Source organism: Salvelinus namaycush, unplaced genomic scaffold (assembly GCF_016432855.1).
Source record: "Salvelinus namaycush isolate Seneca unplaced genomic scaffold, SaNama_1.0 Scaffold1135, whole genome shotgun sequence".
In the NCBI taxonomy this organism is placed as follows: domain Eukaryota; kingdom Metazoa; phylum Chordata; class Actinopteri; order Salmoniformes; family Salmonidae; genus Salvelinus; species Salvelinus namaycush.
In genome coordinates this window covers 48168-74140 of record NW_024057826.1, presented here as the reverse complement: position 1 = coordinate 74140, position 25973 = coordinate 48168, and the positions used below count along the sequence as shown (strand labels likewise).

The window sequence follows — 25973 nt, the reverse complement described above, 5'->3', positions numbered from 1 at the left end:
AGCAGCTCACCCTTCCTCAACAGTACTCTCAGGGGACAGCAGCTCACCCTTCCTCAACAGTACTATCAGGGGACAGCAGCTCACCCTTCCTCAACAGTACTCTCAGGGGACAGCAGCTCAGCCTTCCTCAACAGTACTCTCAGGGGACAGCAGCTCACCCTTCCTCATCAGTACTATCAGGGGACAGCAGCTCACCCTTCCTCTACAGTACTATCAGGGGACAGCAGCTCACCCTTCCTCAACAGTACTATCAGGGGACAGCAGCTCACCCTTCCTCAACAGTACTATGAGGGGACAGCAGCTCACCCTTCCTCAACAGTACTATGAGGGGACAGCAGCTCACCCTTCCTCAACAGTACTATCAGGGGACAGCAGCTCACCCTTCCTCAACAGTACTCTCAGGGGACAGCAGCTCACCCTTCCTCAACAGTACTCTCAGGGGACAGCAGCTCACCCTTCCTCAACAGTACTATCAGGGGACAGCAGCTCACCCTTCCTCAACAGTACTCTCAGGGGACAGCAGCTCACCCTTCCTCAACAGTACTATCAGGGGACAGCAGCTCACCCTTCCTCAACAGTACTCTCAGGGGACAGCAGCTCACCCTTCCTCAACAGTACTCTCAGGGGACAGCAGCTCACCCTTCCTCAACAGTACTCTCAGGGGACAGCAGCTCACCCTTCCTCAACAGTACTCTCAGGGGACAGCAGCTCACCCTTCCTCAACAGTACTCTCAGGGGACAGCAGCTCACCCTTCCTCAACAGTACTCTCAGGGGACAGCAGCTCACCCTTCCTCAACAGTACTCTCAGGGGACAGCAGCTCACCCTTCCTCAACAGTACTATCAGGGGACAGCAGCTCACCCTTCCTCAACAGTACTCTCAGGGGACAGCAGCTCACCCTTCCTCAACAGTACTATCAGGGGACAGCAGCTCACCCTTCCTCAACAGTACTCTCAGGGGACAGCAGCTCACCCTTCCTCAACAGTACTCTCAGGGGACAGCAGCTCACCCTTCCTCAACAGTACTCTCAGGGGACAGCAGCTCACCCTTCCTCAACAGTACTATCAGGGGACAGCAGCTCACCCCTTCCTCAACAGTACTATCAGGGGACAGCAGCTCACCCTTCCTCAACAGTACTATCAGGGGACAGCAGCTCACCCTTCCTCAACAGTACTATCAGGGGACAGCAGCTCACCCTTCCTCAACAGCACTATCAGGGGACAGCAGCTCACCCTTCCTCAACAGTACTATCAGGGGACAGCAGCTCACCCTTCCTCATCAGTACTATCAGGGGACAGCAGCTCACCCTTCTTCACCCTTCTTCATCAGTACTATCAGGGGACAGCAGCTCACCCTTCCTCACCCTTCCTCATCAGTACTATCAGGGGACAGCAGCTCACCCTTCCTCATCAGTACTATCAGGGGACAGCAGCTCACCCTTCCTCAACAGTACTATCAGGGGACAGCAGCTCACCCTTCCTCATCAGTACTATCAGGGGACAGTAGCTCACCCTTCCTCAACAGTAATATCAGGGGACAGCAGCTCACCCTTCCTCAACAGTACTATCAGGGGACAGCAGCTCACCCTTCCTCAACAGTACTATCAGGGGACAGCAGCTCACCCTTCCTCAACAGTACTATCAGGGGACAGCAGCTCACCCTTCCTCAACAGTACTATCAGGGGACAGCAGCTCACCCTTCCTCAACAGTGCTATCAGGGGACAGCAGCTCACCCTTCCTCTACAGTACTATCAGGGGACAGCAGCTCACCCTTCCTCTACAGTACTATGAGGGGACAGCAGCTCACCCTTCCTCAACAGTACAATTAGGGGACAGCAGCTCACCCTTCCTCAACAGTACTATCAGGGGACAGCAGCTCACCCTTCCTCAACAGTACTATCAGGGGACAGCAGCTCACCCTTCCTCAACAGTACTATCAGGGGACAGCAGCTCACCCTTCCTCAACAGTACTATCAGGGGACAGCAGCTCACCCTTCCTCAACAGTACTATCAGGGGACAGCAGCTCACCCTTCCTCAACAGTACTATGAGGGGACAGCAGCTCACCCTTCCTCAACAGTACTATCAGGGGACAGCAGCTCACCCTTCCTCAACAGTACTATCAGGGGACAGCAGCTCACCCTTCCTCAACAGTACTATCAGGGGACAGCAGCTCACCCTTCCTCAACAGTACTATCAGGGGACAGCAGCTCACCCTTCCTCAACAGTACTATCAGGGGACAGCAGCTCACCCTTCCTCAACAGTACTATCAGGGGACAGCAGCTCACCCTTCCTCAACAGTACTATCAGGGGACAGCAGCTCACCCTTCCTCAACAGTACTATCAGGGGACAGCAGCTCACCCTTCCTCAACAGTACTATCAGAGGACAGCAGCTCACCCTTCCTCAACAGTACTATCAGGGGACAGCAGCTCACCCTTCCTCAACAGTACTATCAGGGGACAGCAGCTCACCCTTCCTCATCAGTACTATCAGGGGACAGCAGCTCACCCTTCCTCATCAGTACTATCAGGGGACAGCAGCTCACCCTTCCTCACCCTTCCTCATCAGTACTATCAGGGGACAGCAGCTCACCCTTCCTCAACAGTACTATCAGGGGACAGCAGCTCACCCTTCCTCAACAGTACTATCAGAGTACACCAGCTCATAGGAAATGACTTTAATCTGAAAATGTCACGTCAATTTTAGAATTTGGATTATCATGCTTCTATACCTTCATCCAACCTGCTTATAGAGGAGATCTGTTCACATAGGAAGAGCTGGACTTCTTCATGCATTCTGTGTCTGCATCCCTATGGGCCCTGGTAGAGGCACTGCACTCAATAGGGAGTACGGTGCCGTTTGGGAATTAGACTGTATAGGACTGTACAACAGTTGGTGAGGGTCAGAGAGTTTGTGAGAACCACATCAGAGTGTACCAGATTAAACCTGATATAATGGGATCACGCCGGTTAATTAGGATACATTACAAAAGCACAGAGAGGAGAAGAGTGGACTGTTTAGGCTTCTCTCTCTCTCTCTCTCTCTCTCTCTCTCTCTCTGTCTGTCTGTCTGTCTGTCTGTCTGTCTGTCTGTCTGTCTGTCTGTCTGTCTGTCTGTCTGTCTGTCTGTCTGTCTGTCTGTCTGTCTGTCTCTCTCTCTCTCTCTATCTCTCTCTGTCTCTCTCTCTCTCTTTCTCTCTGTCTCTCTCTCTCCCTCTCTGTCTCTCTCTCTCTCTCTCTGGTATTCTCATCCATATCGGACGAACCCATTTATAAATTACAGCACTTTTTTGTACATAGTCATTTTAGGGGACCAAAAGTATTGGGACAAATTAACTTATACCTCACCCCTCCATTTTATTAACCTCCATTTTATGATATAGCTACTGCTCAGGTCTCCGCTGCAGCTTCCCTCTTCCCTCGATCCGTAATGAATGACTTTGTCTGGTGCTATTAATAAAACATAAGCGCGATTTCATGTTCATTTTTAGGAGGGGCAGTTTGGCTATATGCAGCTATGCACTCAAGACATGATCAGCATTATAAACTCGCTGATTGTTTTTTTTGCCCCGACGCAAAACTCAAATGGGGAGTTCCATGCAGCTAGACAGCTTATCAAACACAAGCAAGACACAGACACACAGTCTAGCAATTTAATGTCATTTTTAATCATCATTGCAAACATTGGCTAAGCAGGACCCAGACATGCAGTCAAATTAGTAGGGTTATTTTTCTGTTAATTCTGGCGAGTGGCTTCGATATGTCAGCAGCTATTCCTATTAGCCTACATCATCACAGAAAACGTAGATATATTTTTGCTCCAATGCAATGTGTCGGGACTGTCGGCGTCCTGTTTGTGCCATTGCAATATCCGTTACAACAGGCAGAAAGTTGTAGCCTTCATAAAGGCCTTGAAATGTTCCTTCAATCTGCTACAGGTTTTTGATTCAGTGGTTCAGAAATATGAGGCAGAGATGTTGGCTACATCGTCATGGTTCAGAAGAGGGTGAGCAAAGAGAGAAACGTGACGAGAGGTGGTTCAGAAGAGGGTGAGCAAAGACAGAAACGTGACGAGAGGTGGTTCAGAAGAGGGTGAGCAAAGAGAGAAACGTGACGGGAGGTGGTTCAGAAGAGGGTGAGCAAAGAGAGAAACGTGACGAGAGGTGGTTCAGAAGAGGGTGAGCAAAGAGAGAAACGTGACGAGAGGTGGTTCAGAAGAGGGTGAGCAAAGAGAGAAACGTGACGGGAGGTGGTTCAGAAGAGGGTGAGCAAAGAGAAACGTGACGGGAGGTGGTTCAGAAGAGGGTGAGCAAAGAGAGAAACGTGACGGGAGGTGGTTCAGAAGAGGGTGAGCAAAGAGAGAAACGTGACGAGAGGTGGTTCAGAAGAGGGTGAGCAAAGAGAGAAACGTGACGAGAGGTGGTTCAGAAGAGGGTGAGCAAAGAGAGAAACGTGACGGGAGGTGGTTCAGAAGAGGGTGAGCAAAGAGAAACGTGACGGGAGGTGGTTCAGAAGAGGGTGAGCAAAGAGAGAAACGTGACGGGAGGTGGTTCAGAAGAGGGTGAGCAAAGAGAGAAACGTGACGAGAGGTGGTTTAGAAGAGGGTGAGCAAAGAGAGAAACGTGACGGGAGGTGGTTCAGAAGAGGATGAGCAAAGAGAGAAACGTGACGAGAGGTGGTTCAGAAGAGGGTGAGCAAAGAGAGAAACGTGACGAGAGGTGGTTCAGAAGAGGGTGAGCAAAGAGAGAAACGTGACGGGAGGTGGTTCAGAAGAGGGTGAGCAAAGAGAAACGTGACGGGAGGTGGTTCAGAAGAGGGTGAGCAAAGAGAGAAACGTGACGGGAAGTGGTTCAGAATAGGGTGAGCAAAGACAGAAACGTGACGAGAGGTGGTTCAGAAGAGGGTGAGCAAAGAGAGAAACGTGACGAGAGGTGGTTCAGAAGAGGGTGAGCAAAGAGAGAAACGTGACGAGAGGTGGTTCAGAAGAGGGTGAGCAAAGAGAGAAACGTGACGAGAGGTGGTTCAGAAGAGGGTGAGCAAAGAGAGAAACGTGACGGGAGGTGGTTCAGAAGAGGGTGAGCAAAGAGAGAAACGTGACGGGAGGTGGTTCAGAAGAGGGTGAGCAAAGAGAGAAACGTGACGGGAGGTGGTTCAGAAGAGGGTGAGCAAAGAGAGAAACGTGACGAGAGGTGGTTCAGAAGAGGGTGAGCAAAGAGAGAAACGTGACGAGAGGTGGTTCAGAAGAGGGTGAGCAAAGAGAGAAACGTGACGAGAGGTGGTTCAGAAGAGGGTGAGCAAAGAGAGAAACGTGACGAGAGGTGGTTCAGAAGAGGGTGAGCAAAGAGAGAAACGTGACGGGAGGTGGTTCAGAAGAGGGTGAGCAAAGAGAGAAACGTGACGAGAGGTGGTTCAGAAGAGGGTGAGCAAAGAGAGAAACGTGACGGGAGGTGGTTCAGAAGAGGGTGAGCAAAGAGAGAAACGTGACGGGAGGTGGTTCAGAAGAGGGTGAGCAAAGAGAGAAACGTGACGGGAGGTGGTTCAGAAGAGGGTGAGCAAAGAGAAACGTGACGAGAGGTGGTTCAGAAGAGGGTGAGCAAAGAGAGAAACGTGACGAGAGGTGGTTCAGAAGAGGGTGAGCAAAGAGAGAAACGTGACGAGAGGTGTTCAGAAGAGGGTGAGCAAAGAGAGAAACGTGTCGAGAGGTGGTTCAGAAGAGGGTGAGCAAAGAGAAACGTGACGGGAGGTGGTTCAGAAGAGGGTGAGCAAAGAGAGAAACGTGACGGGAGGTGGTTCAGAAGAGGGTGAGCAAAGAGAAACGTGACGACAGGTGGTTCAGAAGAGGGTGAGCAAAGAGAGAAACGTGACGGGAGGTGGTTCAGAAGAGGGTGAGCAAAGAGAGAAACGTGACGGGAGGTGTTCAGAAGAGGGTGAGCAAAGAGAGAAACGTGACGGGAGGTGGTTCAGAAGAGGGTGAGCAAAGAGAGAAACGTGACGAGAGGTGGTTCAGAAGAGGGTGAGCAAAGAGAGAAACGTGACAAGAGGTGGTTCAGAAGAGGGTGAGCAAAGAGAGAAACGTGACGGGAGGTGGTTCAGAAGAGGGTGAGCAAAGAGAGAAACGTGGCGAGAGGTGGTTCAGAAGAGGGTGAGCAAAGAGAGAAACGTGACGAGAGGTGGTTCAGAAGAGGGTGAGCAAAGAAAGAAATGTGACGGGAGGTGGTTCAGAAGAGGGTGAGCAAAGAGAAACGTGACGGGAGGTGGTTCAGAAGAGGGTGAGCAAAGAGAGAAACGTGGCGAGAGGTGGTTCAGAAGAGGGTGAGCAAAGAGAGAAACGTGACGAGAGGTGGTTCAGAAGAGGGTGAGCAAAGAGAGAAACGTGACGAGAGGTGGTTCAGAAGAGGGTGAACAAAGAGAGAAACGTGACGGGAGGTGGTTCAGAAGAGGGTGAGCAAAGAGAGAAACGTGACGGGAGGTGGTTCAGAAGAGGGTGAGCAAAGAGAGAAACGTGACGGGAGGTGGTTCAGAAGAGGGTGAGCAAAGAGAGAAACGTGACGGGAGGTGGTTCAGAAGAGGGTGAGCAAAGAGAGAAACGTGACGAGAGGTGGTTCAGAAGAGGGTGAGCAGAGAGAGAAACGTGACGGGAGGTGGTTCAGAAGAGGGTGAGCAAAGAGAGAAACGTGACGGGAGGTGGTTCAGAAGAGGGTGAGCAATGAGAGAAACGTGACGAGAGGTGGTTCAGAAGAGGGTGAGCAGAGAGAGAAACGTGACGAGAGGTGTTGTGAGCAGCACAACAGCAGCTGTATTCACAGCCACGGCCTTTGTTAATTCTTTATCAGGCTGCTTCTCTCACTGGTTTTTAGTCGCTCAACAGTAGCAGCACTCCATTTCACAGCTTTTCTCTTTCATTGAATTAAAATCCCACAGTCCTTTTCGCCTCAGTGGATCAACATAAACTTTTAGTAGTAGCAGTCTACAGTAGGCTACAAGATCATCACTGAAACCTGATATCGCTGTCTAGCCTATCTCTCCTGCTCTCTCCTGCTCTCTCCTGCTCTCTCTGTATCTCCTGCTCTCTCCTGCTCTCTCTGTATCTCTCCTGCTCTCTCCTGCTCTCTCTGTATCTCTCCTGCATCTCTCCTGCTCTCTCTGTATCTCTCCTGCTCTCTCCTGCTCTCTCTGTATCTCTCCTGCTCTCTCTGTATCTCTCCTGCTCTCTCCTGCTCTCTCTGTATCTCTCCTGCATCTCTCCTGCTCTCTCTGTATCTCTCCTGCTCTCTCCTGCTCTCTCTGTATCTCTCCTGCATCTCTCCTGCTCTCTCTGTATCTCTCCTGCTCTCTCCTGCTCTCTCTGTATCTCTCCTGCTCTCTCTGTATCTCTCCTGCTCTCTCCTGCTCTCTCTGTATCTCTCCTGCTCTCTCCTGCTCTCTCTGTATCTCTCCTGCTCTCTCCTGCTCTCTCTGTATCTCTCCTGCTCTCTCCTGCTCTCTCTGTATCTCTCCTGCTCTCTCCTGCTCTCTCCTGCTCTCTCTGTATCTCTCCTGCATCTCTCCTGCTCTCTCTGTATCTCTCCTGCTCTCTCCTGCTCTCTCTGTATCTCTCCTGCTCTCTCCTGCTCTCTCTGTATCTCTCCTGCATCTCTCCTGCTCTCTCTGTATCTCTCCTGCTCTCTCTGTATCTCTCCTGCTCTCTCCTGCTCTCTCTGTATCTCTCCTGCTCTCTCTGTATCTCTCCTGCTCTCTCCTGCTCTCTCTGTATCTCTCCTGCTCTCTCCTGCTCTCTCTGTATTTCTCCTGCATCTCTCCTGCTCTCTCTGTATCTCTCCTGCTCTCTCTGTATCTCTCATGCTCTCTCTGTATCTCTCCTGCTCTCTCCTGCTCTCTCTGTATCTCTCCTGCTCTCTCTGTATCTCTCCTGCTCTCTCTGTATCTCTCCTGCTCTCTATGTATCTCTCCTACTCTCTCCTGCTCTCTCCTGCTCTCTCCTGCTTTCTCCGTATCTCTTTCTCTGACCGTCTTCATGTCTCTGTTTGGCTACTAGTTCCTTGTTGTAACTGTATTGTTTTGTAATGTTTGTAACAGATATTTAAGTGAATGGCATTGTAACAGATTTGTTACAATGTTTTCATTTTCAACCACTTTAGAAAAACAGATAGCTCAGCATTAAATGGCAACATTGTAACAGATTGCTCAGCAACATTGTAACAGATTGCTCAGCAACATTGTAACAGATTGCTCAGCAACATTGTAACAGATTGCTCAGCAACATTGTAACAGATTGCTCAGCAACATTGTAACAGATACCTGCACAACATTGTAGCTCAGCGACATTGTCGGCTACTCAGGAAATTACAAAAATACTTTGACCACAACTCTCCAAAGGAAATACTGAAATACAATATCATATAGATTCAATTTAAAATACTATTCATCACATAACATTTTGTACAAGGTTTTGTTTACCTCTGGGTAAAGTTGGATACTGTTTAAGTATAGCCCCTATGGCGGATCATACCAACCACGACAAGTGATTCAGTTAATAAAACGTCTACTAAAGAAATTACAAATGTACCAAGTGATGTAAAGTGACATATTTACACTGTTCTAATTAGATTATAGATGTAATTCTACTATGAGCGTAATTTTCTCTCTTAAAGATCTGCTGTCCCTACCGTTTGTAACCCCGCCTGCATCTCACCATTTGGTATCGCCCCCAACAAGTCGCTCGGTGCCGTTTCTCCACCTGAAGCGGAGGGAGAGAGAGGCGACGCAGCGCTCAGTCTGAATGCAGTTCAAAACGGAGAAGAGAAACGCTCTTGAGAGGCGACGCAGCGCTCAGTCTGAATGCAGTTCAAAACGGAGAAGAGAAACGCTCTTGAGAGGCGACGCAGCGCTCAGTCTGAATTCAAAACGGAGAAGAGGAACGCTCTTGTGGACTTTTTTAACGAGTACTTTCGTGAGTTTATTTACACATTTACTCATTTATTTATATTTACATGATTTTTTGTCGTGGCATGTCGGTTCCGTTGTTACGAGCTCGATTGGACTATATTGTATGAGCTGAGAAGGAAGGATTGGTTCCGTTGATGCGTATCTGGGCTGACGTCGATCACTGCCCGGCAGCAGCGGTCTCTTTCCGGAATGGTTACGGCTGCATGCTCTACGGTTTAGATAAAGTATCAAGGTAAGCAGCAAGGTATTCTTATAGTCTATGGCAGTAACGTACTTACAGTACTGTATTCTTCAATGGCATTTATAGTAGAAGTTTGTTGTGGAACATCACATTGTTGAATGTCACCAACAGCAATTCATGTCACATTTGGAAAACAAATCAGATCAAATCAGATCAGAACCAAATCACATTTGGAAACCAAATCAGACGTAGTTTTTTTTTTTTTTTTTAACATAGCAGCAAAGGCAACTTTTCTCAGCAGGAAAAACATCTAATCTCAAAAGCCCTGTTGGCGGTAGGTGCACTTGATTCAGAAGCCCTGTTGGCGGTAGGTGCACTTGATTCAGAAGCCCTGTTGGCGGTAGGTGCACTTGATTCAGAAGCCCTGTTGGCGGTAGGTGCACTTGATTCAGAAGCCCTGTTGGCGGTAGGTGCACTTGATTCAGAAGCCCTGTTGGCGGTAGGTGCACTTGATTCAGAAGCCCTGTTGGCGGTAGGTGCACTTGATTCAGAAACCCTGTTGGCGGTAGGTGCACTTGATTCAGAAGTCCTGTTGGCGGTAGGTGCACTTGATTCAGAAGCCCTGTTGGCGGTAGGTGCACTTGATTCAGAAACCCTGTTGGCGGTAGGTGCACTTGATTCAGAAGTCCTGTTGGCGGTAGGTGCACTTGATTCAGAAGCCCTGTTGGCGGTAGGTGCACTTGATTCAGAAGCCCTGTTGGCGGTAGGTGCACTTGATTCAAAAGCCCTGTTGGCGGTAGGTGCACTTGATTCAGAAGCCCTGTTGGTGGTAGGTGCACTTGATTCAGAAGCCCTGTTGGCGGTAGGTGCACTTGATTCAGAAGCCCTGTTGGCGGTAGGTGCACTTGATTCAGAAGCCCTGTGGGCAGTAGGTGCACTTGATTCAGAAGCCCTGTGGGCGGTAGGTGCACTTGATTCAGAAGTCCTGTGGGCGGTAGGTGCACTTGATTCAGAAGTCCTGTGGGCGGTAGGTGCACTTGATTCAGAAGCCCTGTTGGCGGTAGGTGCACTTGATTCAGAAGCCCTGTTGGCGGTAGGTGCACTTGATTCAGAAGCCCTGTTGGCGGTAGGTGCACTTGATTCAGAAGCCCTATTGGCGGTAGGTGCACTTGATTCAGAAGCCCTGTTGGCCGTAGGTGCACTTGATTCAGAAGCCCTGTGTACCGGATACTCAAAGTTTTCCCATTTTGATCCATTTCCTACCGGGTAATTCGAGTGCGCTCTACTGCTCTGGCCAATCGGATGGCTCAAATCACCGTGCCTACCTACAGCTTCCACGACCCCAGCCACAGCAAAGTTTGACACTAGCCAACGTGAGATTTCATAACTTTTAAAACCGTGACCAGAGAGAGACTGTCTAAGAATACAGCGTAGAGCAGCTGTTTATGAGTTCATGTCTATGTTTTTATTCAGCACTGTCATCACTGCTTTACACTATTACAAAACATAATACATTTCTCTACTTCGTATCGATAGGCCTGTGTTTTTATTATTATTAGCAGCTCGTCGTGTCTATTTTACTATCGAGGAGAATTTCCCTTTCTCTGGTCACAGATGCAGTGCGACCCATCAGGTGGAAGACGGTGTCACCTCTCAGGTGAAGAGAGCAGGGACCGTTGAGAGGCAGACCCTCTGCTGCTCTCTCTCTCCTTTCACTGAGACTAATGAAGTGTTCAAAACAACTGGGAACTCAGGAATCCTAAGACAACTGGGAACTCGGGAATCTCAAGACAGCTGGGAACTCGGGAATCTCAAGACAACTGGGAACTCGGGAATCTCAAGACAGCTGGGAACTCGGGAATCTCAAGACAGCTGGGAACTCGGGAATCTCAAGACAGCTGGGAACTCGGGAATCTCAAGACAGCTGGGAACTCGGGAATCGCAAGACAGCTGGGAACTCAGGAATCGCAAGACAGCTGGGAACTCAGGAATCGCAAGACAGCTGGGAACTCAGGAATCGCAGGACAGCTGGGAACTCGGGAATCTCAAGACAGCTGGGAACTCGGGAATCTCAAGACAGCTGGGAACTCGGGAATCTCAAGACAACTGGGAACTCGGGAATCTCAAGACAACTGGGAACTCGGGAATCTCAAGACAACTGGGAACTCAGGAATCTAAAGACAACTGGGAACTCAGGAATCTCAAGACAGCTGGGAACTCAGGAATCTCAAGACAGCTGGGAACTCAGGAATCTCAAGACAGCTGGGAACTCAGGAATCTCAAGACAGCTGGGAACTCAGGAATCTCAAGACAGCTGGGAACTCGGGAATCTCAAGACAGCTGGGAACTCGGGAATCTCAAGACAGCTGGGAACTCAGGAATCTCAGGACAGCTGGGAACTCAGGAATCTCAAGACAGCTGGGAACTCGGGGGGAAAACAACGAGATCCGACTGAGGAAAAACCCTTTGAACGGTCATCCAACTCGGAAACTCATATTTCCAGAGCTCCGACCTGAAGTTCACTGACGTCATGATTTGACCTCGTTTTTCCCAGAGTTCCCTGCGTCAGAACCATGACCATCAGTCCAGTGAAATAAAAAATATAATTATTAGCAAATTATTTTAATTTACGCTCAGCTGTGCCTCGCAAGTGCTACAGCAACTGATCTATTTTACTATCGAAGCTCGAGTTTTGAAATAGATGAAGAACAATATTGGCGGTCCAGGCATTTAGCCAATATGCTGTGATAATGTATCAGGCATACTGCACAAACCTCATTCCTACAGAACAGTTTTTATTAGGTTAATGTTACATTTTTCATGTTTAATTTTTTAAAATCTGACCTATAGATCTGGGCTTGCTTTTTGACTGCGAAAATGATCTTGACTCTAGAGTCTACACCAATCAGGGTATTTGAGAGGATCAGGCATTTACTAAATGACTATGATTGGCCCAAGGGGGACACTATGGTAATCAAATGACTATGATTGGCCCAAGGGGGACACTATGGTAATCAAATGACTATGATTGGCCCAAGGGGGACACTATGGTAATCAAATGACTATGATTGGCCCAAGGGGGACACTATGGTAATCAAATGACTATGATTGGCCCAAGGGTGCTGCATCATTCGTGGGGGACGACGTGTTTACTGTTGTTCCAGTGAGGAATAAGGTTCCCTACGGACAGAATCAGATAACTAACCTGCCCCTCTTATCACATCGTATCGTTCTCTAGCCAGAGCTTTCATTAACCGGCCCCCCCAGCTAAATGCTCTGCATACAGCGCCTTCAGAGAGTAACGTTCTCTAGCCAGAGCTTTCATTAACCGGCCCCCCCAGCTAAATGCTCTGCATACAGCGCCTTCAGAGAGTAACGTTCTCTAGCCAGAGCTTTCATTAACCGGCCCCCCCCCCAGCTAAATGCTCTGCATACAGCGCCTTCAGAGAGTAACGTTCTCTAGCCAGAGCTTTCATTAACCGGCCCCCCCCCCAGCTAAATGCTCTGCATACAGCGCCTTCAGAGAGTAACGTTCTCTAGCCAGAGCTTTCATTAACCGGCCCCCCCCCCAGCTAAATGCTCTGCATACAGAGCTTTCATTAACCGGCCCCCCCCCCAGCTAAATGCTCTGCATACAGAGCTTTCATTAACCGGCCCCCCCCCAGCTAAATGCTCTGCGCCTTCAGAGAGTAACGTTCTCTAGCCAGAGCTTTCATTAACCGCCCCCCCCCCAGCTAAATGCTCTGCATACAGCGCCTTCAGAGAGTAACGTTCTCTAGCCAGAGCTTTCATTAACCGGCCCCCCCCCCCAGCTAAGTGCTCTGCATACAGAGCTTTCATTAACCAGCCCCCCCAGCTAAGTGCTCTGCATACAGCGCTTTCATTAACCGGCCCCCCCCCCAGCTAAATGCTCTGCATACAGCGCTTTCATTAACCGCCCCCCCCCCCCAGCTAAATGCTCTGCATACAGCGCTTTCATTAACCGGCCCCCCCCCAGCTAAATGCTCTGCATACAGCGCTTTCATTAACCGCCCCCCCCCCCCCAGCTAAATGCTCTGCATACAGAGCTTTCATTAACCGCCCCCCCCCCAGCTAAGTGCTCTGCATACAGAGCTTTCATTAACCGGCCCCCCCCCCCCCCCAGCTAAATGCTCTGCATACAGAGCTTTCATTAACCGGCCCCCCCCCCAGCTAAATGCTCTGCATACAGAGCTTTCATTAACCGGCCCCCCCCCCCAGCTAAATGCTCTGCATACAGAGCTTTCATTAACCGGCCCCCCCCCAGCTAAATGCTCTGCATACAGAGCTTTCATTAACCGGCCCCCCCCCCAGCTAAATGCTCTGCATACAGAGCTTTCATTAACCGGCCCCCCCCCCAGCTAAATGCTCTGCATACAGAGCTTTCATTAACCGGCCCCCCCCCCAGCTAAATGCTCTGCATACAGAGCTTTCATTAACCGGCCCCCCCCCAGCTAAATGCTCTGCATACAGAGCTTTCATTAACCGGCCCCCCCCCAGCTAAATGCTCTGCGCCTTCAGAGAGTATTTCACTTATTCTACATTTTGTTGTGTTACAGACAGAATTCAAATGGGATCAAGTAGATTTAATTGATCACCCAACCTACACGCAATAACCCATAATGACAAAGTGAAAATGTGTTTTTTATAAATTTGTGCAAATGTATTGCAAAGGAAATACAGAAATATCTCATTTACATAAGCATGTGCACCACTGAGTCAATACTTTGTAGAAGCAACTTTGCCAGCGATTACAGCTGTGAGTGTTTCTGGCTGTGAGTCGAAGAGATTTCCACACCTGGATTGTGCAACATTTGCCCGTTATTCCTTTTAAAATTCTTCCAGCTCAGTCAAATTGGGTGTTGATCGTTGCTAGACAACCATTTTCAGGTCTTGTCATATATCTTCACGTCGATATAAGTCAGAACTGTGACTAGGTTGTTAAACCCTGTGTTTTAGGTTATTGTCCTGCTGAAAGGGGAATTCATGTGTCTTTTGGAAAGCAGACTGAACCAGGTTTCCTCTAGGATTTGGCCTGTGCTTAGCTCTATTCAAAAAAAAATATTATCCCAAAAACCTACAAGCGATTACAAGCATACCCATAACATGATGCAGACACCACTTTCAGCTGCGTCATTCGTGGTGGACGACATGTTTACTGTTGCCTTGTTGGGGATGCAAGGTGATTTGTAGATCAGTGATTCTGTGCAGTATGACTGCAATGTAGAAGATTGCAGTCATGCAGTCTCTGTCTGTCTGTCTGTCTGTCTGTCTGTCTGTCTGTCTGTCTGTCTGTCTGTCTGTCTGTCTGTCTGTCTGGTCTGTCTGTGCACCCCCCTCTCCTTGCGTCTCTCTGTCTCTCTCCCTCTCTCACTCCTCTCTCTGTCTCTCCCCCTCTCTCACCCCCCTCTCTCTGTCTCTCTCCCTCTCTGTGTCTCTCCCTCTCTCTGTCTCTCTCCCTCTCTCACCCCCCTCTCCTTGTGTCTCTCTCCCTCTCTCATCTGTCTCATTGTGGCCCTCTGAGAAACATCAACATAATTTCTAATCACCTTATTCTCCCTACCTCTCCTCCTCTCTTCCTCCCTTCCTCATCTTTCTCCCACTCTCTTCCTCCCTTCCTCATCTTTCTCCTCCTCTCTCGCTCCCTTCCTCATCTTTCTCCTCCTCTCTTGCTCCCTTCCTCCTCTTTCTCCCACTCTCTTCCTCCCTTCCTCATCTTTCTCCCACTCTCTTCCTCCCTTCCTCCTCTTTCTCCCACTCTCTTCCTCCCTTCCTCATCTTTCTCCCACTCTCTTCCTCCCTTCCTCATCTTTCTCCCACTCTCTTCCTCCCTTCCTCATCTTTCTCCCACTCTCTTCCTCCCTTCCTCATCTTTCTCCTCCTCTCTTCCTCCCTTCCTCATCTTTCTCCCACTCTCTTCCTCCCTTCCTCCTCTTTCTCCCACTCTCTTCCTCCCTTCCTTAGCTTTCTCCCACTCTCTTCCTCCCTTCCTCATCTTTCTCCTCCTCTCTTCCTCCCTTCCTCATCTTTCTCCTCCTCTCTCGCTCCCTTCCTCATCTTTCTCCCACTCTCTTCCTCCCTTCCTCATCTTTCTCCCACTCTCTTCCTCCCTTCCTCATCTTTCTCCCACTCTCTTCCTCCCTTCCTCATCTTTCTCCCACTCTCTTCCTCCCTTCCTCATCTTTCTCCCACTCTCTTCCTCCCTTCCTCCTCTTTCTCCCACTCTCTTCCTCCCTTCATTCATCTTTCTGACATCCCTTTGTCTTTCCACTCTTTCATCATTCAGAGCTGCCTCTCTCTATCCCTCTTCATCTCTCTCTCTATCCTTTCATCCCACATCCTCCGCCCTCCACCCATCTTCTGGGCCTTACTTTTCCTCTCTCTCTCCATTCCTCTATTAATCTCTCTCCATCCCTCTATTCATCTCTCTCTCCATCCCTCTGTTCCTCTCTCTCTCCATCCCTCTGTTCATCTCTCTCTCATCCCTCTGTTCCTCTCTCTCTCCATCCCTCTATTCATCTCTCTCTCCATCCCTCTATTCATCTCTCTCTCCATCCCTCTGTTCCTCTCTCTCTCCATCCCTCTGTTCCTCTCTCTCTCCATCCCTCTGTTCCTCTCTCTCTCCATCCCTCTATTCATCTCTCTCTCCATCCCTCTATTCCTCTCTCTCTCCATCCCTCTGTTCCTCTCTCTCTCCATCCCTCTGTTCATCTCTTTCTTCATCCATCTCTCCCTCCACTGGGCTCTGTTTCCATCTGTGTGTAATAATGTCAATGTCTTGTATGTTCATTCATGTTGGCTACAGTCACACTGAAAAACCAGGTCGGAGACCCACCCTAGGTACAGCGAGGCTCTCCTTTAAAAGAGTTTAGACCATGGGACTTAGAGGTAATTTGTGGTTTAGTACCGTACACCACTTTGTTGCTCCAGACCAGCGCAAGGGGGAGTTAGAGCATTGATTATGCTTTTGGGTGCCACTGCGTTTCAGATTCCCTTTCTAACAGATAGGTACTTCAGACCATAGAGATTATATTAATTTACTAGAGGGGCTGTGTCACAAACTAGGGCTGGGAACTAGAGGAGCTATGTCACAAATTAGAGGGGCTATGTCACACACTAGGGCTGGGACTAGAGGGGATATGTCACACACTAGGGCTGGGAACTAGAGGGGCTATGTCACACACTAGGGCTGGGAAGTAGAGGGGCTATGTCACACACTAGGGCTGGGAACTAGAGGGGCTATGTCACACACTAGGGCTGGGAACTAGAGGGGCTATGTCACACACTAGGGCTGGGAAGTAGAGGGGCTATGTCAAAAACTAGGGCTGGGACTAAAGGGGCTATGTCACAAACTAGAGGGGCTATGTCACACACTAGGGCTGGGACTAGAGGGGATATGTCACACACTAGGGCTGGGAACTAGAGGGGCTATGTCAAAAACTAGGGCTGGGACTAAAGGGGCTATGTCACAAACTAGAGGGGCTATGTCACACACTAGGGCTGGGACTAGAGGGGCTATGTCACAAACTAGAGGGGCTATGTCACAAACTAGAGGGGCTATGTCACAAACTAGAGGGGCTATGTCACAAACTAGAGGGGCTATGTCACACACTAGGGGGGCTATGTCACACACTAGGGGGGCTATGTCACAAACTAGAGGGGCTATGTCACAAACTAGAGGGGTTATGTCACAAACTAGGGCTGGGAACTAGAGGGGCTATGTCACACACTAGGGGGGCTATGTCACACACTAGGGGGGCTATGTCACAAACTAGAGGGGCTATGTCACAAACTAGAGGGACTATGTCACAAACTAGGGCTGGGAACTAGAGGGGCTATGTCACACACTAGGGGGGCTATGTCACACACTAGGGGGGCTATGTCACAAACTAGAGGGGCTATGTCACAAACTAGAGGGGCTATGTCACAAACTAGGGCTGGGGACTCAACATGTTAACATGATGGACCAGGACAACTCCAGTAGGGACAACACAACATGTTAACATGATGGACCAGGACAACACAACATGTTAACATGATGGACCAGGACAACACAACATGTTAACATGATGGACCAGGACAACACAACATGTTAACATGATGGACCAGGACAACACAACATGTTAACATGATGGACCAGGACAACACAACATGTTAACATGATGGACCAGGACAACACAACATGTTAACATAAATATGTTAACATGTTGTGTTGTCCCTACTGGAGTTGTCCTGGTCCATCATGTTAACATGTTGTATTGTCCTGGTCCATCATGTTAACATGTTGTGTTGTCCTGGTCCATCATGTTAACATGTTGTGTTGTCCTGGTCCATCATGCTAACATGTTGTGTTGTCCCTACTGGAGTTGTCCTGGTCCATCATGTTAACATGCTGTGTTGTCCTGGTCCATCATGTTAACATGTTGTGTTGTCCTGGTCCATCATGTTAACATGTTGTGTTGTCCTGGTCCATCATGTTAACATGTTGTGTTGTCCTGGTCCATCATGTTAACATGTTGTGTTGTCCTGGTCCATCATGTTAACATGTTGTGTTGTCCTGGTCCATCATGTTAACATGTTGTGTTGTCCTGGTCCATCATGTTAACATGTTGTGTTGTCCTGGTCCATCATGTTAACATGTTGTGTTGTCCTGGTCCATCATGTTAACATGTTGTGTTGTCCTGGTCCATCATGCTAACATGTTGTGTTGTCCCTACTGGAGTTGTCCTGGTCCATCATGTTAACATGTTGTGTTGTCCTGGTCCATCATGCTAACATGTTGTCCTGGTCCATCATGTTAACATGTTGAGTTGTCCTGGTCCATCATGCTAACATGTTGTCCTGGTCCATCATGTTAACATGTTGTGTTGTCCTGGTCCATCATGTTAACATGTTGTGTTGTCCTGGTCCATCATGTTAACATGTTGTGTTGTCCTGGTCCATCATGTTAACATGTTGTGTTGTCCTGGTCCATCATGTTAACATGTTGTGTTGTCCTGGTCCATCATGTTAACATGTTGTGTTGTCCTGGTCCATCATTATTCCTGTCCATCATGTTAACATGTTGTGTTGTCCCTACTGGAGTTGTCCTGGTCCATCATGTTAACATGTTGTGTTGTCCTGGTCCATCATGTTAACATGTTGTGTTGTCCTGGTCCATCATGTTAACATGTTGTGTTATCCTGGTCCATCATGTTAACATGTTGTGTTGTCCTGGTCCATCATGTTAACATGTTGTGTTGTCCTGGTCCATCATGTTAACATGTTGTGTTGTCCTGGTCCATCATGCTAACATGTTGTGTTGTCCCTACTGGAGTTGTCCTGGTCCATCATGTTAACATGTTGTGTTGTCCTGGTCCATCATGTTAACATGTTGTGTTGTCCTGGTCCATCATGTTAACATGTTGTGTTGTCCTGGTCCATCATGTTAACATGTTGTGTTGTCCTGGTCCATCATGTTAACATGTTGTGTTGTCCTGGTCCATCATGTTAACATGTTGTGTTGTCCTGGTCCATCATGTTAACATGTTGTGTTGTCCTGGTCCATCATGTTAACATGTTGTGTTGTCCTGGTCCATCATGTTAACATGTTGTGTTGTCCTGGTCCATCATGTTAACATGTTGTGTTGTCCTGGTCCATCATGTTAACATGTTGTGTTGTCCTGGTCCATCATGTTAACATGTTGTGTTGTCCTGGTCCATCATGTTAACATGTTGTATTGTCCTGGTCCATCATGTTAACATGTTGTGTTGTCCTGGTCCATCATGTTAACATGTTGTGTTGTCCTGGTCCATCATGTTAACATGTTGTGTTGTCCTGGTCCATCATGTTAACATGTTGTGTTGTCCTGGTCCATCATGTTAACATGTTGTGTTGTCCTGGTCCATCATGCTAACATGTTGTGTTGTCCCTACTGGAGTTGTCCTGGTCCATCATGTTAACATGTTGTGTTGTCCTGGTCCATCATGTTAACATGTTGTGTTGTCCTGGTCCATCATGCTAACATGTTGTGTTGTCCCTACTGGAGTTGTCCTGGTCCATCATGTTAACATGTTGTGTTGTCCTGGTCCATCATGCTAACATGTTGTCCTGGTCCATCATGTTAACATGTTGAGTTGTCCTGGTCCATCATGCTAACATGTTGTCCTGGTCCATCATGTTAACATGTTGTGTTGTCCTGGTCCATCATGTTAACATGTTGTGTTGTCCTGGTCCATCATGTTAACATGTTGTGTTGTCCTGGTCCATCATGTTAACATGTTGTGTTGTCCTGGTCCATCATGTTAACATGTTGTGTTGTCCTGGTCCATCATGTTAACATGTTGTGTTGTCCCTACTGGAGTTGTCCTGGTCCATCATGTTAACATGTTGTGTTGTCCTGGTCCATCATGTTAACATGTTGTGTTATCCTGGTCCATCATGTTAACATGTTGTGTTGTCCTGGTCCATCATGTTAACATGTTGTGTTGTCCTGGTCCATCATGTTAACATGTTGTGTTGTCCTGGTCCATCATGTTAACATGTTGTGTTATCCTGGTCCATCATGTTAACATGTTGTGTTGTCCTGGTCCATCATGCTAACATGTTGTGTTGTCCCTACTGGAGTTGTCCTGGTCCATCATGTTAACATGTTGTGTTGTCCTGGTCCATCATGTTAACATGTTGTGTTGTCCTGGTCCATCATGTTAACATGTTGTGTTGTCCTGGTCCATCATGCTAACATGTTGTGTTGTCCCTACTGGAGTTGTCCTGGTCCATCATGTTAACATGTTGTGTTGTCCTGGTCCATCATGTTAACATGTTGTGTTGTCCTGGTCCATCATGTTAACATGTTGTGTTGTCCTGGTCCATCATGTTAACATGTTGTGTTATCCTGGTCCATCATGTTAACATGTTGTGTTGTCCTGGTCCATCATGTTAACATGTTGTGTTGTCCTGGTCCATCATGTTAACATGTTGTGTTGTCCTGGTCCATCATGTTAACATGTTGTATTGTCCTGGTCCATCATGTTAACATGTTGTGTTGTCCTGGTCCATCATGTTAACATGTTGTGTTGTCCTGGTCCATCATGTTAACATGTTGTGTTGTCCTGGTCCATCATGTTAACATGTTGTGTTGTCCCTACTGGAAAATGTCTGCTCAAACGGTCAGAAACAGACTCCATGAGGGTGGTATGAGGGCCCGACGTCCACAGGTGGGGGTTGTACTTACAGCCCAACACCGTGCAGGACGTTTGGCATTTGCCAGAGAACACCAAGATTGGCAAATTCGCCACTGGCGCCCTGTGCTCTTCACAGATGAAAGCAGGTTCACACTGAGCACATGAGCACATGTGACAGACGTGACAGAGTCTGGAGACGCCGTGGAGAACGTTCTGCTGCCTGCAACATCCTCCAGCATGACCGGTTTGGCGGTGGGTCAGTCATGGTGTGGGGTGGCATTTCTTTTTGGGGCCGCACAGCCCTCCATGTGCTCGCCAGAGGTAGCCTGACTGCCATTAGGTACCGAGATGAGATCCTCAGACCCCTTGTGAGACCATATGCTGACACATGCACATTTTAAATCAAATCAAATTTTATTTGTCACGTACACATGGTTAGCAGATGTTAATGCGAGTGTAGCGAAATGCTTGTGCTTCTAGTTCCGACAATGCAGTAATAACCAACAAGTAATCTAACCTAACAATTCCACAACTACTACCTTATACACACAAGTGTAAAGGGATAAAGAATATGTACATAAAGATATATGAATGAGTGATGGTACAGAACGGCATAGGCAAGATGCAGTAGATGGTATAGAGTACAGTATATACATATGAGATGAGTAATGTAGGGTATGTAAACATAAAGTGGCATAGTTTAAAGTGGCTAGTGATACATGTATTGCATAGAGATGGCAAGATGCAGTAGATGATATAGAGGACATTTACATTTACATTTACATTTTAGTCATTTAGCAGACGCTCTTATCCAGAGCGACTTACAGTAGAGTGCATACATTTTATTACATTTTTACATTACATTATACATACTGAGACAAGGATATCCCTACCGGCCAAACCCTCCCTAAACCGGACGACGCTATGCCAATTGTGCGTCGCCCCACGGACCTCCCGGTTGCGGCCGGCTGCTACAGAGCCTGGGCGCGAACCCAGCCCAGCCTGGGCGCGAACCCAGAGACTCTGGTGACGCAGCTAGCACTGCGATGCAGTGCCCTAGACCACTGCGCCACCCGGGAGTACGGTATATACATATACATATGAGATGAGTAATGTAGGGTATGTAAACATTATATTAAGTGGCATTGTTTAAAGTGGCTAGTGGTACATTTTTACATAATTTCCATCAATTCCCATTATTAAAGTGGCTGGAGTTGAGTCTGTATGTTGGCAGCGGCCGCTAAATGTTAGTGGTGGCTGTTTAACAGTCTGATGGCCTTGAGATAGAAGCTGTTTTTCAGTCTCTCGGTCCCAGCTTTGATGCACCTGTACTGGCCTCGCCTTCTGGATGATAGCGGGGTGAACAGGCAGTGGCTCGGGTGGTTGTTGTCCTTGATGATCTTTATGGCCTTCCTGTGACATCGGGTGGTGTAGGTGTCCTGGAGGGCAGGTAGTTTGCCCCCGGTGATGCGTTGTGCAGACCTCACTACCCTCTGGAGAGCCTTACGGTTGTGGGCGGAGCAGTTGCCGTACCAGGCGGTGATACAGCCCGACAGGATGCTCTCGATTGTGCATCTGTAGAAGTTTGTGAGTGCTTTTGGTGACAAGCCGAATTTCTTCAGCCTCCTGAGGTTGAAGAGGTGCTGCTGCGCCTTCTTCACATCGCTGTCTGTGTGGGTGGACCAATTCAGTTTGTCCGTGATGTGTACACCGAGGAACTTAAAACTTTCCACCTTCTCCACTACTGACCCGTCGATGTGGATAGGGGGGTGCTCCCTCTGCTGTTTCCTGAAGTCCACAATCATCTCCTTTGTTTTGTTGACGTTGAGTGTGAGGTTATTTTCCTGACACCACACTCCGAGGGCCCTCCTCCCTGTAGGCCGTCTCGTCGTTGTTGGTAATCAAGCCTACCACTGTAGTGTCATCCGCAAACTTGATGATTGAGTTGGAGGCGTGCATGGCCACGCAGTCGTGGGTGAACAGGGAGTACAGGAGAGGGCTCAGAACGCACCCTTGTGTGGCCCCAGTGTTGAGGATCAGCGGGGTGGAGATGTTGTTACCTACCCTCACCACCTGGGGGCGGCCCGTCAGGAAGTCCAGGACCCAGTTGCACAGGGCGGGGTCGAGACCCAGGGTCTCGAGCTTGATGACGAGTTTGGAGGGTACTATGGTGTTAAATGCTGAACTGTAGTCGATGAACAGCATTCTCACATAGGTATTCCTCTTGTCCAGATGGGTTAGGGCAGTGTGCAGTGTGGTTGCGATTGCGTCGTCTGTGGACCTATTGGGTCGGTAAGCAAATTGGAGTGGGTCTAGGGTGTCCGGTAGGGTGGAGGTGATATGATCCTTGACTAGTCTCTCAAAGCACTTCATGATGACGGAAGTGAGTGCTACGGGGCGGTAGTCGTTTAGCTCAGTTACCTTAGCTTTCTTGGGAACAGGAACAATGGTGGCCCTCTTGAAGCATGTGGGAACAGCAGACTGGGATAAGGATTGATTGAATATGTCCGTAAACACACCAACCAGCTGGTCTGCGCATGCTCTGAGGACACGGCTGGGAATGCCGTCTGTGCCTACAGCCTTGCGAGGGTTAACACGTTTAAATGTTTTACTCACCTCGGCTGCAGTGAAGGAGAGCCCGCAGGTTTTGGTAGCGGGCCGTGTCAGTGGCACTGTATTGTCCTCAAAGCGAGCAAAAAAGTTATTAAGCCTGTCCGGGAGCAAGGCATCCTGGTCCGCGACGGGGCTGTTTTTCTTTTTGTAATCCGTGATTGACTGTAGACCCTGCCACATACCTCTTGTGTCTGAGCTGTTGAATTGCGACTCTATTTTGTCTCTGTACTGGGACTTAGCTTGTTTGATTGCCTTGCGGAGAGAATAGCTACACTGTTTGTATTCGGTCATGTTTCCGAATACATTTGTGGCCTGCTGGAGGTCATTTTGCAGGGCTCTGGCAGTGCTCCTCCTTGCACAAAGGCGGAGGTAGCGGTCCTGCTGCTGGGTTGTTGCCCTCCTACGGCCTCCTCCACGTCTCCTGATGTACTGGCCTGTCTCCTGGTAGCGCCTCCATGCTCTGGACACTACGCTGACAGACACAGCAAACCTTCTTGCCACAGCTCGCATTGATGTGCCATCCTGGATGAGCTGCACTACCTGAGCCACTTGTGTGGGTTGTAGACTCCGTCTCATGCTACCACTAGAGTGAAAGCACCGCGAGCATTCAAAAGTGACCAAAACATCAGCCAGGAGCATAGGAACTGAGAAGTGGTCGTTGGTCACCACCTGCAGAACCACTCCTTTATTGGGGGTGTCTTGCTAATTGCCTATAATTTCCACCTTTTGTCTATTCCATTTGCACAACAGCATGTGAAGTTTATTGTCAATCAGTGTTGCTTCCTAAGTGGACAGTTTGATTTCACAGACGTGTGATTGACTTGGAGTTACATTGTGTTGTTTAAGTGTATATACACCTCATTTCGTGATGTTTGATCAACACTTAATAACAACATGTCATCTTCTTCTTGATGTGCTGTGTAGACCTGCTGTGTGTCAGTCAGGGAGGTGAGCAGCGTGTTGACACGATGACACAACTACAACAGAGGAGATGCAGTCTACAAACCTTACTGAATACCAGACTGGTGGAGCTACGCAAGGTCTGTCTGCAAGAGGCGGTTAGTACACACACAAACACACGCGTTAATCAATTGGTGTTTGCCAGGAGAAGCAGGGTAAGGATTGGTGGTTGCCAGGAGAAGCAGGGTAAGGATTGGTGGTTGCCAGGAGAAGCAGGGTAAGGATTGATGGTTGCCAGGAGAAGCAGGGTAAGGATTGATGGTTGCCAGGAGAAGCAGGGTAAGGATTGGTGGTTGCCAGGAGAAGCAGGGTAAGGATTTCTCCTGTTAATGTGGTGTATTTGTCTATAACAGGAGAGCTTCCTGGTGATTTCTCCTGTTAATGTGGTATATTTGTCTATAACAGGAGAGCTTCCTGGTGATTTCTCCTGTTAATGTGGTATATTTGTCTATAACAGGAGCTGACAGGAGAAGTTCCTGGTGACTTCCCCCTGGAGACCGGGGAGAGACGTCCCTACGTACGCCGAAGAGTCAGATCCTACACGATCATAAAAACAGAGGTGAAGGACCTAATACCTCACTGTAATTTCAATGAAAAGGTTGAGAGGGGACAGCACTGTTTTGTGTCAAGTGAGGTAATCATAAAAATAATTGGCAACATGGTTTCATAATGAATAAGCCATTGAATTGTCTTTCTGTCCATAAATTCATTTAAAGTACTCAAGTTTTTTTCCATCATTCTTTCCATCATTGATCTTGGCTTCATAATATAGTATCACGTCTACTCATGCTCCCTCCCTCGGGCGCTCGATATCGCCGGTCTACTAACCACCGGCCCTGGCAACCATCATTATGCAGACCTGAACTTCATTGTCACCTTGATGACCTTCCCTTTATTTAGCCCTCAGTAGCCTCAGTCATCAGGCAGTATTGCTTTGTTTTCATGTTCAGTACACATCCCCTGTTTTGTTCATTTGCCTTGATTCACTGTTATTAAACTCTTCATCTGCACCTGCTTCCTGACTCCCCTGCTTCCTGACTCCCCTGCTTCCTGACTTCCCTGCTTCCTGACTTCCCTGCTTCCTGACTCCCCTGCTTCCTGACTCCCCTGCTTCCTGACTCCCCTGCTTCCTGCTTCCTGACTCCCTGCTCCTGACTCCCTGACTCCCTGCCTCCCTGCTTCCTGACTCCCTGACTCCCTGCTTCCTGACTCCCTGACTCCCTGCTTCCTGACTCCCTGACTCCCTGCTTCCTGACTTCCTGACTCCCTGCTTCCTGACTTCCTGACTCCCTGCTTCCTGACTTCCTGCTTCCTGACTCCCTGCTTCCTGACTCCCTGCTTCCTGACTCCCTGCTTCCTGACTCCCTGCTGCCTGACTCCCTGCTTCCTGACTCCCTGCTTCCTGACTCCCTGCTTCCTGACTCCCTGCTTCCTGACTCCCTGCTTCCTGACTTCCTGCTTCCTGACTTCCTGCTTCCTGACTCCCTGCTTCCTGACTCCCTGCTTCCTGACTCCCTGCTTCCTGACTCCCTGCTGCCTGACTCCCTGCTTCCTGACTCCCTGCTTCCTGACTCCCTGCTTCCTGACTCCCTGCTTCCTGACTCCCTGCTTCCTGACTCCCCTGCTTCCTGACTCCCTGCTTCCTGACTCCCCTGCTTCCTGACTCCCCTGCTTCCTGACTCCCCTGCTTCCTGACTCCCCTGCTTCCTGACTCCCCTGCTTCCTGACTCCCCTGCTTCCTGACTCCCCTGCTTCCTGACTCCCCTGCTTCCTGACTCCCCTGCTTCCTGACTCCCCTGCTTCCTGACTCCCCTGCTTCCTGACTCCCCTGCTTCCTGACTCCCCTGCTTCCTGACTCCCCTGCTTCCTGACTCCCCTGCTTCCTGACTCCCCTGCTTCCTGACTCCCCTGCTTCCTGACTCCCCTGCTTCCTGACTCCCCTGCTTCCTGACTCCCCTGCTTCCTGACTCCCTGCTTCCTGACTCCCTGACTCCCTGACTCCCTGACTCCCTGACTCCCTGCTTCCTGACTCCCTGCTTCCTGACTCCCTGCTTCCTGACTTCCTGACTCCCTGCTGCCTGACTCCCTGCT

At 48.9% G+C, this 25973-nt stretch overlaps 1 protein-coding gene across 1 annotated transcript in view; it reads left to right on the top strand.

Annotated features, from left to right (window-relative positions):
- The first annotated feature begins 8802 nt into the window (after positions 1-8802).
- Positions 8803-25973, top strand: part of LOC120035893 (filaggrin-2-like) — a 41824-nt gene continuing 24653 nt past the window's right edge. Inside the window, exons 1-3 of the mRNA XM_038982355.1 lie at positions 8803-9179; positions 23847-23980; positions 24340-24441. Of these exons, the coding sequence (XP_038838283.1) occupies positions 23891-23980; positions 24340-24441 (192 nt within the window). The 5' untranslated portion in view covers positions 8803-9179; positions 23847-23890. The remainder of the gene's footprint in view (positions 9180-23846; positions 23981-24339; positions 24442-25973) is intronic.